Source organism: Falco naumanni, chromosome 8, assembly GCF_017639655.2.
Source record: "Falco naumanni isolate bFalNau1 chromosome 8, bFalNau1.pat, whole genome shotgun sequence".
NCBI lineage: Eukaryota > Metazoa > Chordata > Aves > Falconiformes > Falconidae > Falco > Falco naumanni.
In genome coordinates, this window is record NC_054061.1 from 20,885,058 (window position 1) to 20,899,944 (window position 14,887).

The following is a 14,887-nucleotide window of genomic DNA, read 5'->3' on the forward strand; positions in this document are numbered from 1 at the left end:
CGAGCTGGGGGGAGAGGTGGGGCTTCACCCCACTGGGCAGGGCCAAGGGAAACCCCCTGCCGAAGTCATGCAAAGCCCCTCCTGCCTAAATCCCTGCCTGGTAAAGGAGAAATAAATAAGTCTCATCCCCACCTGCAGGAAGGGGTGAGAGCCCACGATGCGAAGCAGGTGCAGAGAGTGGAGTATCATCGGTTCTGCTGCAAAAGCTGTAACCAGGTGTTAAATAGCTGTGAAATTCTAACTTGATTCATGCAGGAGTTGCCAAATAAAGGGATTTTTCTTTTCCTTTAAAAAAAAAAAATTAGGCAAAGATGGGCCTGTGCCTCCCCTGATGCAAAGCGCCGTAGATACGGTGTGACCTCCTCCCCAGCCAGCCTGCTAGTGCCGCAGGGGCAAAAAGCAGAGGAGACCAAACCCGGGAGCACGATTCATCATTTTATTCAGCAGGTTTTCTTCTTTCTTACCAAGTCTTTTCAGTCCCCTAGCTTTAAATGCCCCCACCCCACCAGCGGAAAATCAGCCTCTCCCGGTGTGCCTGCTGCAAGGGGATCCCGCGGCATTATTATTAAAATCACTGTCAGACAAGAACCAGAGCCGGTGAAACTTTGGTCCCGTCGTCACCCAGCGAGGGGCTGCCTGCCCAGGGCAGGGGGTGTCGGCGGGGCTGCCTGCTCCCAGGCTGACACCCTCCCTGAGTGCTGCCCAGCCGCCCCGTCGGCTCCTTCTGCCATTAATTACAGGCACTCTTGGGAAAAGTAGCTCTCCCTGCTCCAGCGCTCGGGGACAGCCGTCACCGCGCACCGCGCGATGTGGGCTCATCCCCCCGCCCCGAGGCAGCCAGGGGGATGCTGCTGCCGTGCCCGGTGCCGCCGTTCCGCCCTGCTGCGTGTCCCTGGCCCCGAACACCCGGCGCTGGCTGGCAAAGGCAAAGTGCAGGGACACAGCCATCCCTGCGGGCTGCGCTGGCTGCGGCGCATGTGCGCTGCCCGCAGCCGCCCCGCTTCCCTGTGCGAGGAAAGGTTTCCCTGCCGCCAGGCAGGAAACTTTGGGCAACATCCCCTGCGCAGCAGCCTGGAAGCAGCAGCCTGGAAGCAGCAGCCGGAGCTGAGCCCCCGCCAGCTCCGGGGACGGCAGATGCTCGGAGCTGGCAGGGACGGGCCGAGCGTGGGGGTCTGCGGGGGCGCAGCCCTTCTGGGTCTGGTCCCCGCGCCGGTGGCCGGTCGTGGAGCTCTTTGTAGCCTGTGGTGGAGACACCTGCAAGGAGCTGCGAGGCCCAGGGTCACAGACCGAGACCGGCGGGAGGGCCGGGTCCAGCCGCCGTGTCTGAAACGGCTCCGCGAACTGGGGAAGGGCAAATGGGAGCAAAACTGGAGCAAAACGTCCCGGCTGATGCCTTCCGCGGTAGGAAGGACCCGGGCGGGCAAGGGGACGGCCCGAGCTGCGTGGGGGGGGCAGGGCTGAGCCCACCTGTCCGGTGTCCCACCGGGTCACAAGGACACGGGGCAGCATCACCGCGGCAAAACTCGCTGCCGGCTCCCGCAACCCCGGGGGCCCGTGTGCCCCCCCAACTCCCAGCCCCCCCAGGGGGTCCTCCCGGGCCTGGCAGGACACTCCCGGAGCTGAGCTATCGGCGTTAAGCTCCCTGCCCGGGCCCGGGGGCCGCGCATCCCCCGCTGCCCCCCCCGCGCCCTTAGCGCGGCCCCTCCCGCGGGGCGCCGGGGGAGGACACGGGCGGGCTCGGAGGAGCCCCCGCGGGCTGCGGGGCGACGCGGAGCGGGGGGTCCCGGGGGGCCGGGGGCCGTGCCGAGCCGAGCCGTGCCGTGCCGAGCCGTGCCAAGCTGTGCCGTGCCGTGCCGCGGTGCCGCCCGCGCCGCGATCGATCCGCATCGACCGTCCCCGCCGCGCTGCTCCACTTTCCAGCCAATGTCAGGCGGCGGCGGCGACGGCCCGGGGAGCCCCGCCGGTGGCACCGCACACCCCGCCTGGCGCGCCGCCCGCGCCGCGCTGCCCCGAAGAGCCGGCCTGGACTGCGCCGCGGAGCCGCACCGGCAGCGGCGGGACGCGCCCCGCACACCGCGCACCGGGCAGGCACGCAGCCGGGCCGGGCGCCGCGCCGGGTACTGGACCGGGCAGAGGGCCGGGCACCGAGCTAGGCACTGAACTGAGGACCGGACCGGGCAAACAATTGGGCGCTGGAGCAGGCAGAGAACCAGGCATGGAATCAGGCAGAGAACCAGGCACCAAACTATGCACGGAACTGGGGACCAGTCTGGGCAAACAGCTGGGCACCAGAGCAAGCACAGAACTGGGCATCAGCCCAGGCACTGTGCCAGGTACTGGCCAAGGCACTGAGCTAGGCACTCAACTGGGCACCGGACTGAGCAAACAACTGGGCACTGGAGCAGGCACAGAACCGGGCATGGAATCAGGCAACAGGCCAGGCATTGCACAGAACCCAGCACTGTGCCAGGTACCACTGCAGTCAGCACTGAACCAGGTATCAAACCACGTGCTGCAGCACCGGGTACTGAACTGGGGACCAAACTGGGCATCACTGTGGCCACTGTGCTGCACCAGGCATGTATCCACCACATTGGTTACTGGGTGCTGTGCGGCAGAGGGCACCATAGTGGGCATTGCTGCAGCAGGTACTACACTGCTGCCCTACACTACACCACTGTCCTGCAGCATCACCCTACACCAACACTCTACACCCCTACTTGACACTGCACCCCTCCTCCAGTCCCACCCCAGCACCCCACCCTGCCGCCTAGTGTGACACTGTGCCAGGTCCCCACCCTGCACGCTGCTTCCTGTCATACCTGCTCCCTCTGCCAGCAGACCCCTGGGAAGGTGCATGTGTGACCCCTGGACACTGACACCACAGCTCTGTCCCCTTAGCACCTGTGAGGGACTGCACCTGCACCCGCCCAGCACTGCTGCCCTGAGAGCCTGTCCCAAGGGTGCAAGTGACACTGACCACCCACAGTTAACTGGGTGCTGCTGCAACAGGTCTGCTGCTCCTGGGCTGCCAGAGTGGGCGAAGCAGTACCCTGCTGCCCTTAATGCCTTTTGGATTTCAGGGAGGAGATTGACCCGCAGAGCTGGGGGCTTTGCCCAGCTTTACCCCAACAGCCCCCACAACACGACCAGGCCTGTGGTCCCCCCAAGAGCCTGCAGCACTGGGAGGGTGCCACGGCCATCGTGCAGCTGCAGGATTGCCGGCTTGCATTGTTTCCGTGATAGCGCCAAAATATGTCCAAACACTGCCTCCATTATCTCCTTCTCGGTTCTCGGCACAAGCGGGAGAGCAACCCGAGCATGTTTTGAAACGCAGCCTTTGCGCTAGGTACACAAACCGGCGACTTTTGCTTACCACGGAAACGCTCACCACCTACTTAATAGAGCAGCTTTTGATTGTGTGGGTAATGCTTTCGAAACCCTCCCGCTGCTCGCCTCAACCGCTTTACAACTGGCAATGCAAACAGTTGAAAAACAAGGCTGGCCAGAGCCTGATTTGGAATAAGTGCCTAATAAAGGTCCCACCAGAGGAGCTGCGCTTCAAACCATACCTTAAGATGAAAGCACTGGCAAGGTGTTTTTTCAGGCATCCTTTGTGAAAAAGCTGGGGAAAGGGGATTTTTAGGTATCTAATGCAGCGGCACCAAGAACTTCAAAAGACGGTTTTAAGAAGCAGTGAGTAGCTGGAGGGACAAGGAGAGGGACAAGGGTTGAGAGTGGCAGGAAAGGTGGCACAAAGCTGGAGGCTCCCAGGGTAGGTTCAGAGCCATGGAGCACCTGTCCCCACTGACAGACCTTGACCCTGGGTTGGCAACACCCATCTCCTGCTGGGATGCCCTGTGCCCCTCCAGTCCTCAGCAGGTTGAACAGGCTGGCTTAGGTTGATTTCCCATGCGGGATCATGCCAGCACCCTGGCAGCGTGGGGAGGTCCTGTAGATCATATAGTCTGTTGGGTAAGTGCTGCGTGCAACCAGTCTTCTCAGCAAGAAAGCAATGGATGACAGGCAAAGCAGGCAGTGATGGGGGCTGCCAGGTCCCAAGGGTGGGTCGAAGCACCCCACATGTGCCATTGTCACATGTGGCTGGTGCCAGTGGAGGTGAAGCCAGGACCTTGGAGTAGCTTGGGGAGGTGACTCAGTTTCCCCTGCACTGATGCTGGCAGGGGGGCTGGCTGCCCCTGCCTACTCTCTGGGAGGCTGATGGCAGTGGTGGCAGCGATGGTGGCCGTTGGGCTGGCAGGCGGGCGGTTGCAGAGGCTTCCTGTTTCTGCAGGATCCGGCTGGCATTGTGCCGCACAGCGAGGGGGGCAGAGCCTCTTCTTGCACCTGCCCAGAGCATCTGCTAGGGAGAAAATCTCCATGGCAACTCCGCCGGTTCCTCCATCCCTGTTCCACGGGGGACAGGGGGCTCTGCCTCTGCCCCCACCCCCCACCCCCCCACCCCCCCACCCCCCACCCCACGCAGCTGGGATGTCCCCATGGTGGGGACGGGCCCCTGGTGCCCTGGGAGATCAGCTTCTGGGAAAGGAAGGCTTTGCCACAGGGCAGTCCCTTGCCATCGAAGCCTGCTGATCCCTCCCTGTGATGGCTCCAAATTTAGCGGGCGGTTCCCCACTTTGTTTCCAGTTTCAGGGAGGGCAGATGGGTTTCCCATCTTCCCTGACACATCCCATCAGGACACACTGAACCTCCCTGTGCCTCAGCTGGAGTTGAGACCTTTGTCCTTTCCAAAGCAGGGGGTGGGGGTGGAATTTTGGGAAGACGACATGAAGTCTAATGAGGCCAGGGCTCCTGAGCCCCTGTAGCCTGGCTACAGGGTGCAAAGTCCACACTGCTCATCTGGGCACCCTTCCCTGGGACTCCTGATGGATGTTGCTGACTGTCATGTGGAGCCCCAGCATCTCCCCCTGGCCTTGTACAGGTGCAGGGGAAGAGATGGGAGATGCTCTCTTGGGCATGTAGGTCTCTGCATGTCTGGTGTCCCTTGGGAAGATGAGCAGTGTGAGTACCCTCAGCCAGCTCCCATGAACCCTGAGCACCCATCGTCTTGCTCTGCCTTTGCTGCAGGGGCTCTCCAAAGGACCATGGGTCTGGGCTCCATGAGCTGTGGGCACTGGAAAGGGCCATGGAGGATGCAAGAGGAGATGGTTTTCTGCCAAGACTGGAGAGGAAAGGGAAGGAAATGAAACTGAAGCAGCGTTTGTGAGGCTATTAGTACTGTCCTCGCATCATCTGGCCCTGCCATTTATAAAGGTACAGATGTACCGAGGGAAATGCTGGGTTGTTTTGGGGGGTTTTTTTTTGAAGGGCTGGAGTGACTCAGTGCCTTAAAAATGCTCTCCTGGTTCCAGGAGCAACTGGGATGCTGCAGGGTAACCCTACTTCTCCAAAGGCCACCAGTCCCTCTGGGCACCTGCCACCCCTGCAGCCCTAGCCTGGCTGGCAGTGCGTTTTCCCCTCCTTCCTGCAACAGCCTCCATCCTTTGCCTCCTTGCTGAGCCCCTTTCCCAAATCAGGACATTTAGGCAATCCCTCAGCTGTTGGAAACCCACAGTCCATGCAGTGCCAAGCAATCGCATGGGGGAAGCCCAGCCCCCACTCTGGATGAGGGTAGGACCATTTCTCAAGTGCAGACAGATTGCCACACTACAATGGGATGCCCGAAGGCTCCATTCCTGCAGCCAGGATGTTGCCAGTCCCCACAACAAGAGGCAGCCTCTGCCCCAGAGGGTTTGCAAGGGGATGCTAAAGAGTGGGACAGCTAATGAAATGGCCTCTCTGTTTTATAAAGGTGGGAGACTGAGGCACAGGAAAATTTAGGGACTCAGACAAGCCATGTATGACATGGGTGGTAACTGATGTCAAATGCAGATGGCCCGGATCCCAGGCTCTTTTCTGAATCGCTGCTGAATTTTTCCAGAGGCAAAAAATAGCAATTTTTGATTGCTTCTGAAGCACCCATTGAGGATGCTGAGCCCTCAGGAAGGAGGGAGCAGTTAGTGGAAAGTCTCTCAGGGCAGCACCAACCCAAACACAAGGAGATGTTCCAGCCAGGGGGGAGCAGGGGACAGAGATGGTGTCCTCCTCAGGATCATTTTGGAGAGAAGTATTTGGGATCATCTGTGAACTGGAGCGAGTGTCAGCAGCCAGATCTCTACGGAACATCTGCTAGGGCACACAGCAGTCCCCTTACAGGAGGTCATTCATGCCTGGAGAGCTCGGGGCAGCTTGTACAACTTGCGAGTGCCATGTATAGATAGGGTCCTTGTTGTGACAGTCTCTGTGCCCACCCCTAGACTGGCCCAGGAGTGTGCAGTGGCCAAAGCAGCACCAAAGCACCACTCCTGGGATGAGGACTCAGCTGCTATGGGACTCATAAATCTGACCTCATAGCCACAGCATTGCTTGAAGGAACCTGTTTTCCAGCTCCAGGCAGTGTTCGTCCCTTCCTGGGGACCTTGCTGGTGGGCTCGAGCCAAGTGCTGGGCACCGGGTGTCCCTTTTCCCGGCTGATTGTGGAACACGTGTGCATTCAGCCTGGCTTTGCCCTCATCCCAGCTTACGTGCCAGGTTGTGGAAGTTTGGCCTTTGCTGCAGGCAGAGCGAAGCACTTGTTGAGAACTGCCCATGTGTGAAGATAAAACAAAGGGAATGTCACGTCCTGGTGCTGCCGTCTCCAGGAGTGGCCAAGGGGGGTGGGACACACTGGTGGAGGTCAGTGCCACTGGTACCCAAGAAGCATGAGGAGCTGCAATGGGCCAAGCTCACTGGCTTCACCCCTCTCAGACATCATCTGCGTGGTTCATGCAGAGCAAAAGCAGCTCAGGACCTCCCCAGGGGTGTTGAAGCCCCAAACCCTCCCAACTGCCTGGCTGTGGAAGGTTGTGTTCCTCCTGTCCTGCTGTGCCTGGACCCTAGTGGGGGTCCCCAGCTAGCTGTGGAGGGTCTCATCCTGACCAGGTGCTGGACTTTTCAAGCGGGTCTGAGGTGGGGAGAAGTGCTCTTGAAAGCAAGAGGTTTCATAAGCTACCCCACGGTCAGGTGGCATGGGCACCCATGGTGTGGCCGGTGTCCCTGCCCCGAGCCATGACAGTGCTCCTGGCTGCAAGGAGCTCGGATGCTTGGGGACCAGGGCAAGGGCTGGACAAAATGTGCTCATCACCCTGATTTGGACCAGAATCTTCTATTTTTGTTGCTGTGACCTAATGCTCCGTAGGTGCCTTTGAAAATAGCTGGAGGACGGTCGCAGGGGCTGGGTTTCAGCAGCGCTCCTGAACCTGAGCTGCCATGGCACAGCACCACAGTCCAGCAAAACAGGGAAATTCAATGGGGAAACCCTGAGGAACTGAAATTGCTGAATGCGGAGCAAGGGTAAACATTTGATCCAGGTAATGCTAGAGCACTGGATCGTTGCACAATGAGAACAGGAAAAGATGGCAGAGTCCAAGGGAGCAATGCTGAAGTCATCTGCATTACAAACGGCTCCAAAATCAGCCTTTTCCTGTGAAATAATTTGGCTGGAATTAAATTGTTTTTCCTGATGGCAGCCAGCGCCTTTAGGGGTTAACTGCAGCCCTGTCTAGAGAACTGTAAAAGGTGTTTCCGAAAGGTATTTCCACCACTGGCTTGTTTTTTCAGCCAGGAAAGGCAGGGCAGGCCCGCCCGGGCAGGAGGGTGCTGCCGGCTGGCCATGCAGATGGAAACCAGCTTCAGGAGAGCAAATGAGAATTTCAGGCTGGGCATTGGGAAAGTCACCCAGTGGCTGGGGTGGATGCGGGAAGAGACCCCCGCTACTGAGGCACCCCAGATGGCTAATGGTGGTGACTAATGGTCCTCCCTGGCTTGAGGGACAGTGCAGGGCTCGGGGGGCAGATGTGTTGGGGTCAGCTCTGGCCAGTCGCTTTCAAGAAGGGTTATGGAGGGTCCAGGGAGCCTGTGGGTGGGGTTGGTTTTTGAAGGATTGTGGAGTCACATTCAGCCTAATTCTCCCACCCTTGCCCGGTGCTGATGGCTGAGAGACCTTCGTGAGTCTCAAACAAAAGAGAAGGTATAGAGGTACTGCATTCTGCTAATGGTGGATCTCAAAGTCGAAGTGGGTAGGGGCACAGAAGTTTGCAGATCTGAAGGCCACAGGAGATGTGATGCTACCTGGGTGCTCTCCTCCATGTGCTCTGGGCTGTTAACTCCTTCGGTGTGCCCTTGGGTCGGGCTTGGACAAGTGTGGGAGGCAAAGCCCTGAGGGACACAGAGAGTGCTGGCCATTGGCATGCTGGACACCCCAAAATTCACCCCAAAAGGTGTGTTGCAGAGAACATGGCCAGCAGGCAAGCTTTGCTGTGGCCCATGCTGAGCACCTAGGAGGTTCCCTCCTGCCTGATCCCTCCTTTCAGCCACCTGCAGCACTGGTGCCTGTGCTGCACTTGCTCCCTCCTGCTCCCTCCTGCACAAACCTTGGCTGCCCCTCTTCCCTGGGCTTTCAGGCCAGAGAGGTTTCCAAGTGCTTTACGCTTAAGCTCAGGCCCAGAAATTTATGTCCAGGCTGCGGCAAAGAAGCAGCAGCCAAGTTTGATTTGGGCAAAAAGTATATTGAATTCCCTGACTTGTGCAGCACGGGACATGAACCAGGAAGACAGCTGAGGAGATGCCTCTTCAAAGCATCCCTGTCTTTGCAGGGGGGACCTGGGGCAGCCCCGCTGCGATGGTGGCCGGGTAGGGGAGTGCAGGCTCCGGGCACTGCTGTACTTGGAAGGCGCATCCTGGGCTTAAGGATAAATGAAGAAAAGACATGATGTCTTTTAATGGGATTTTTGCAGACATGTGGCTCATGGCTGGGGGCTGGCTTGCAACCATGTATGTAGCTGGCCGGCCAGAGAAAGGACTCAGTGGCCAGGCTGGCCGAGTTGAGAGGAATTTTAATTTTTGCTCTGTGCCTTTTCTCACTCTCAGAAGTAATGAAATGCAGGAGCCAGCATTAATGCACCATTAAGACTGCAAATTTCAGCACACAGCCATCAGGAAATGCAAATACTTGGGTCTACTGTCAGCTCTACTTCTGCTGTGATAGTGGAGGAAGGGGCTGGCACGTGGTTGACCTTTGCTACTATGATGAAATCCCTGGTGATGCTCAGCTTCTGGCTCTCACCTCCCTCCCCAAACCCTTCATCTTTCCCCACCCACATTTGGGAACACCCTCCCCCAGCAGCACTGAGGGGCGCAAGGGGGAAGGTTGTGGCACAAGGTCATGTTTGGGCTCATCTGTGCCTGTCTGTGGAGGGTCTCCCTGGCTCCTGCCTGTGTCTTGGGGCACTCCTGGGAGGCTGGGGGTCCTGACGAAGCAGGATGGGGGGAGGCAAGTTGTGCCGCAAGTGCTTTGTCTGTGCAGGGATGTGTCTGTCCTCAGGCCACTGAGGGTGACAGCCTGAGGAAGAGAAGGGCTGTCAGTGGAGGAGGCTGCAGGAACCCTTTCTGCAGCCAGCAAGCACTGCCCGTTCTACCTCGCAATTGTACTGTGCTTCGCTGGCAGGGACCTGCTTTTCCATAAATTTGGGTGGAAGGGAGAGTTTGGCAGAGCCCTGGGCTGCAGGGAAGGATTTATGGCTGCTGCTCTGTGTTCTCCTTGCAGGGCTGGGGCTCCAGCAGAAATGCCCTGGGGGAGGAGAAGGAGGAGGAAGAGGAGGAGGAGGAGATGGAGGAGGGAGCCTGTGCTGGCATCCATCCAGGGAATGGGGTCCCTGCCAGATCAGGGGAACATGGGCCTGGCGGGGGCACGACGAAGGGACATCCTTGGTCTACCTGCAGGTCTGCAGCAACCATGGGGCTGGGAGCACCAGAGAAGGGATGGGACCCCCACGCCGGGCTGGGGGTGGATGATGCAATCCAACATGGGCACAGCTAGACACCAAGTCTCCCAGCAATGGGGAGGTGGTGGGGAGGTACTTCGTCCAGATCCAGCAAGCCAGTGACATCTCCCAGCTCCAGCCTGGCCACGTGCCACAGGTCTCTGGAGCATCTCAGGGCACCCAGAACACCTCACCCCCTGGAACCCCTCAGCCAAGGCCACTGGCTGCTGCTGGTTCCAGTGGTGAGCACTGTCCCCCTTAAGCAGGCAACAGCATTCTTCTAGGAGCACATTTGCTGACAAATGACAGGTTTCCATCACCAGTCCATTGCCTTCTCCCTGGCTGGCAGCCTGGAGGGTGGTCCCGAGCGCTCTCCCCAGCTCGGCCAGTGCACGTCTGTGCATCCCTCCTGGAAGACACCAAGCCCAGGGAGCATCTGGGGCTGGGTCGCAAGCATGAAAACACACTCTGATAGCTCCAGCTGGCTCTGGACTATCAGAGGCGCTGAGCTGTGCTGCCCCAGACTTCTGGGAAAGGACATTTTTCCCTCTTCCCACTAAGATTTGAGTTTTCCAGGCAGCCTGAAGCAGCGCTGGAGCTTTCCCCATGGAGCCTTGTGGCTCTTCATTCTTCCCATTTTTCCTGCCCACTCTCGTTAACTCGCAACAAGAGTTGCCCGAGGAGGGAGACACATCTGAAATGTCCCTTTTCTCTCTTTTGTGGTGAGCACAAAATAGGTATCGGCCACATTTCCAGATGGGAATGTGAGGCCTAAGGATGGATAAAGAGTTTTCCAAGGCTTTGGAGCAAGGTGTGGACAGCGCTGAGAATAGCATCGCGAAATCTCAACTGCCAAGCCCTTAGCCTAACCAGAAGGTTATTCTTCTTCCCTTATGCTCATACATATCCATTAGGATGAGACCATATGTGTGAGATGTAGATGAATTTCTTTCCTCTTGACAAGTCCAGTTGGTCTTCCTAGGTAAGGAGATGATGGTCTGTTCCCATCCAACTCTAGGCTGGCTCTTTGCCGTGATTTCTTGGGTTGTGTCTGCCCTGGAAGAAATGGAGCTACAAGTCAGAGCTTCAGGCCCAGCTCTTCTCTGGTCACTGGGGCTTTCGATACGAGACAACCCTGGGAGCTGTAGAGGTCTCCCACTCAGTGCAGGGAGCAGCTGACAGCAGAGGAGAACAGCAAGGTGGGATGGGGTGGTGGGGAGGAGCTGCTGACCCATGTTCCCAGCCAGGTCACATAGGACTTCCTGGTGAGGAGGCAGCTTCTCCAACAGCAGGAGCAGTGTGTGAGTGCACCCCAATGCTCCTGCTGTTCAGGTGGCTGCACAAGGGGTCTCCCAGAAGACCTTGACAGGACCTTAGTGCATCTTAGCTTGCCCGAGAAGTTGGTGCTGCCCTTGCAATTGAACTCTGATGTTGAAGGGCTCATTGAAAATGAAGTGAGAAGAGGTATCTTGGAGTTTCTTAAGTAGTTAAGTATGTGATGTGAGAGACATGCAGTTATTGCTCAGCGTCTAAGCTTCCCTTCTGGAGGAAGAGTTGTCTGGATGTAACAGGTCCTTTTGACATCCTCCAATCCATTACAGGCTGCAGATCAGCACAGAGGTGGCATCAGCCTGGATGATGGATAGTGTTTAGATGATCAAGGGGGACAGCGTCCTATACCCATAGAGTCAGATTTGTCAGCTTCTTTCAATAACATTGATCACGTGTTGCTGCTGACGTCTTTTACGGGCAGTAAATGGGAGCAGAGAGGAGTGGGGTGGCTTCAGCGCACTGCTCCAACATGTAGGAGTTTGGGGGTTACTGCTCCTCAAGTCTGAGACTGTGGAGCTGGGCAAAGGAGACTAGAGAAGGTAAGGTTTGAGAGCCCTTTCTGCAAGGATGGGTGTGCTTGGCTTACAGCCACAGCCCCTCTGGCAACAGGGTCTCAGTCAAGGCTCAGCTGCAGGGGCATTGCTGGGAAGAGGGGCTGTGAAATGGGGGGGAAATGTGTCCAGGCAGGATCTCACAGCGGAGGGACCCACTGCGTGCCTTTTCTTAGAGGCCTTGTGGCTGTGGGAGGTGACAGAGCATCCTTTGTCTGCCAGACTGTCTCAGCCTCACTCAGGCTTTCTCGCTGCTGAACACGGTGCAGCCTGGGCACTCAGTGGGGTGACCTGACCTGCCTCCGCAGGGATGCGGTGGGCAGTGGGGGTTTTCATGGGGAGCCTCAGAACCCACAGGGTTAAACTCTGCTCGGAGGTTACTCTGCTTCTGGGGCTCCCGAGAGATTAACTTCTTCAGAATGTCCCCCCAGGTTGGTGTCCTCGCTGGCAAGGGCCTCTGCTCCCATGGCTCCTCATGGGCCAGCTCACCCAAACTGGGCCTTGCCATGGTGCAGTGGGTTCCCTGTAAAATGGGGCTGGTCCCCTGCTTAGATAGCCCAAGGATCATCTCTTCCTGCACCCATGGACACTGCTGGCTGCTGGCTCATGTACACCAACATGCTGCCGTGAACCAGGTCTTACACCACAAGCTCCAGGCCATTGCTTCTCTGTGGTCTTCAGGAAAACACAGGCATGCTCAGATGAGACTAACCATCATCCTCAGGAACCCAGATTCCTGCTGCCTGCTGAGGCTGCCTGCTGGCAAGGCGTGTGGGCAAGACCTGGGATGCAGTCAGCATGGAGGTTAGCGTGCTGGGCAGAAGGTGATGTCCTGGCTGCCATATGGGTGAGGAGGAGGCCAGCACAGTTTTCATGGTGCTTTCTCCATAGCTTCTGACTTAAGGGTGCCCAGATTAGCTCTTGCCATAAGTAATTTCAATATTTCCAAGGAAAATCATTTAACTTGCATGTCTGTTTCTAAGATCACAGTTGCCTTGACCCTTCACTGTTTGCTTGTTCGGGTGGATGGCTGCAGCAGGCAGAAGCGGTTTGGAAAGCGCTGTCTGGCCCCACAGCCCCGGCCGTGGGGGCTTGCAAGAAGGGACCATTCTGGGAAGGTGTCCTCTCATCCCGTGTGATGAGGCTGAAGGATCCTGTCCTACCATGAGACTGATGCTGAATTTGACATGGTAACACAGGGCTGGCCAGGAGACAAAACAAGGGAGGACATGAGCTGAGCAGGAATAATTCCTGCCCCGAGTCTGGCTTGCTCTGCGTTTCAGCTCCCACCTGAAGAGCAACCACCCTGGTCTGAGAACGAGCATTTTCATGCCACTAGTGTCTTTCCAGACCTGGCTGCTGAGCAGCAGCTTGGGGCAAACCAAAAAATCTGCAGGCGCTGGGAAAGCTCCCATGTTAAATGTGACCTGGGACCAGTGTCCCCTGCCTGGCCGTGCATCACAGCACTTGCCTGTCCCTCTCTTGTTGGCAGGGCTACCCTGTCAGCCCCAGCAGCAAAGGCAGGCAGCAGGAGCCACCAGGAAGGAATCTGAGCCATGCCGGCGTGCCCCAGCCCTGCGGCTGCCTGCCCTGCCTGCGCAGGCAGATGGCTTTTGCAGGGCGCTCCGGATGTTGGAGCGAGGATATTTTGGACCACGTGGGCGTCTGAATTCCAGGCGAATCCCCGGCTCAAAAAAACCCAACACAAAACCCAACAAAACCCCCCAATGCCTGCCAGGGTCCCCGGAGGTGGAAACGCTGCATCTTGAGTGTCCCCGTGGCTCTCCTGCTGCCTGGCACGTAGGCGTGCCTGCAGCTATGCCTGCTTGCCGGGCAGCCCACCCAGCCCCCGGCTCGTGACAGGGACCCACTGTGCCTGCTCGACCTTCTCCTGGCAAGGGCTGCATGCCCGGGGCACCCGGATGGCTGTGGTGTCCCTTGGCACCATGTAAGCAGCTCCTCAGACCCCGGAAAGGGCTGATTTGAGTGGGGGTCTTGCCTTGCCTCCTTGCTGAGGGCTGGGGGATGCTCACCAGGCCCTGCAGCTCTCCCTGCCGCACTCCCCCCTCGCTCCCCGGGCTGGGTGGGAGAGGGCAGAGGGAAACGGGCTTCCTCCCTTCTCCCAGCCGCCGGCGCAGCGTCTGTTTGCTTTGAGGCCCGGGTCCCTCCTGCCAGGACATTCCCGGACAGCGGCTGCTGCCGTTTGCAGAGGAGCCGGGGGGACAGCCTGGACTGCAGCCCCCCCCATTTGCAAAGGCACCCATGTCCCCCTCCCTGAGCCCCCCTGGGGACACAGGCTGGGCTCCCATGAGGGACATGAACCATTCGTCAACCCCGTGGGCAGCAGGGGTTCATGCCCCCCTCCCCCCCCCCCCAGCCCTTTCCAGGAAGGGATGGCCAGTCCCTGTGCAGCGGAGCGGCTGCGGCATGTCCCCTGGAAGTGAGGCCAGCATGAGCCGCTGCGGCCAGTGCCCGCCATGTGGGAGACAGCTGGGGTTAAAAATTAACACAGACAGAGCCTCAATTAACGGGCAGCTGGGGCCAGCGGAGGGCTACGTGCTGCTTGCTGCTCAGGGCACCCCTTTTTTCTGGGACTCAAGGCTTTTGCAGCCAGGAAGGTGGGGGCTCCCATGGACCCTCAGCCATGGGACAAGGGGGTTCGGTGTCCCCCATGCTTGGCTGGGCACAGGCAGAGCCCTGTGCCCCCAGGCAGCCAGCCCAGCACAATGGTGGGTCACTCTGACCCCAGGCGTGGTGGGCATGTGGGGGTCGGTACCCAGAATATGCCGGCTGCTCCAGCTCCACTTTCTGGCACCATCAGGGCCAAGGAGAGCAAATTGATTTCTAAAAAATATAAGGGGTTTGTGCCAGCCTGACACCAGCTTGCTGGGTAGGGGCTGTCCCAGCACAGCATCCGGAGGAGCTTGTCCAGCTTCCCAGTGCTGGGTCCCACCAGGTGCCCCCACCATGGCAGCTGAAGACATCCAGCCCCCTCCAAAACCAGGGATGTCACCAAGGCCTGGGGCTCCTGGCACAGAATCTGGCTGGATTTGGGTCCCCTCTGCCAGAAGCCGCCCTGCACCCGGTGCAGAGGAGGTGACAAGCAAGTGCCAGCTCTGTAACCCACTTGGATGGCAGCGGCCA

General features: G+C 58.5%; 1 protein-coding gene across 1 annotated transcript; it reads right to left on the reverse strand.

The window, feature by feature from the left end:
• Positions 1-358: 358 nt before the first annotated feature.
• Positions 359-1,924, reverse strand: LOC121093231 (collagen alpha-1(II) chain-like). Its single transcript, XM_040605195.1, has 2 exons — positions 1,468-1,924; positions 359-1,341 (listed from the first exon to the last, which is right to left on the reverse strand). The coding sequence occupies exons 1-2, from the start codon at positions 1,885-1,887 to the stop codon at positions 517-519; spliced, it is 1,245 nt and encodes a 414-aa protein (XP_040461129.1). The 5' UTR covers positions 1,888-1,924; the 3' UTR covers positions 359-516.
• Between the last annotated feature and the right edge of the window lie 12,963 nt (positions 1,925-14,887).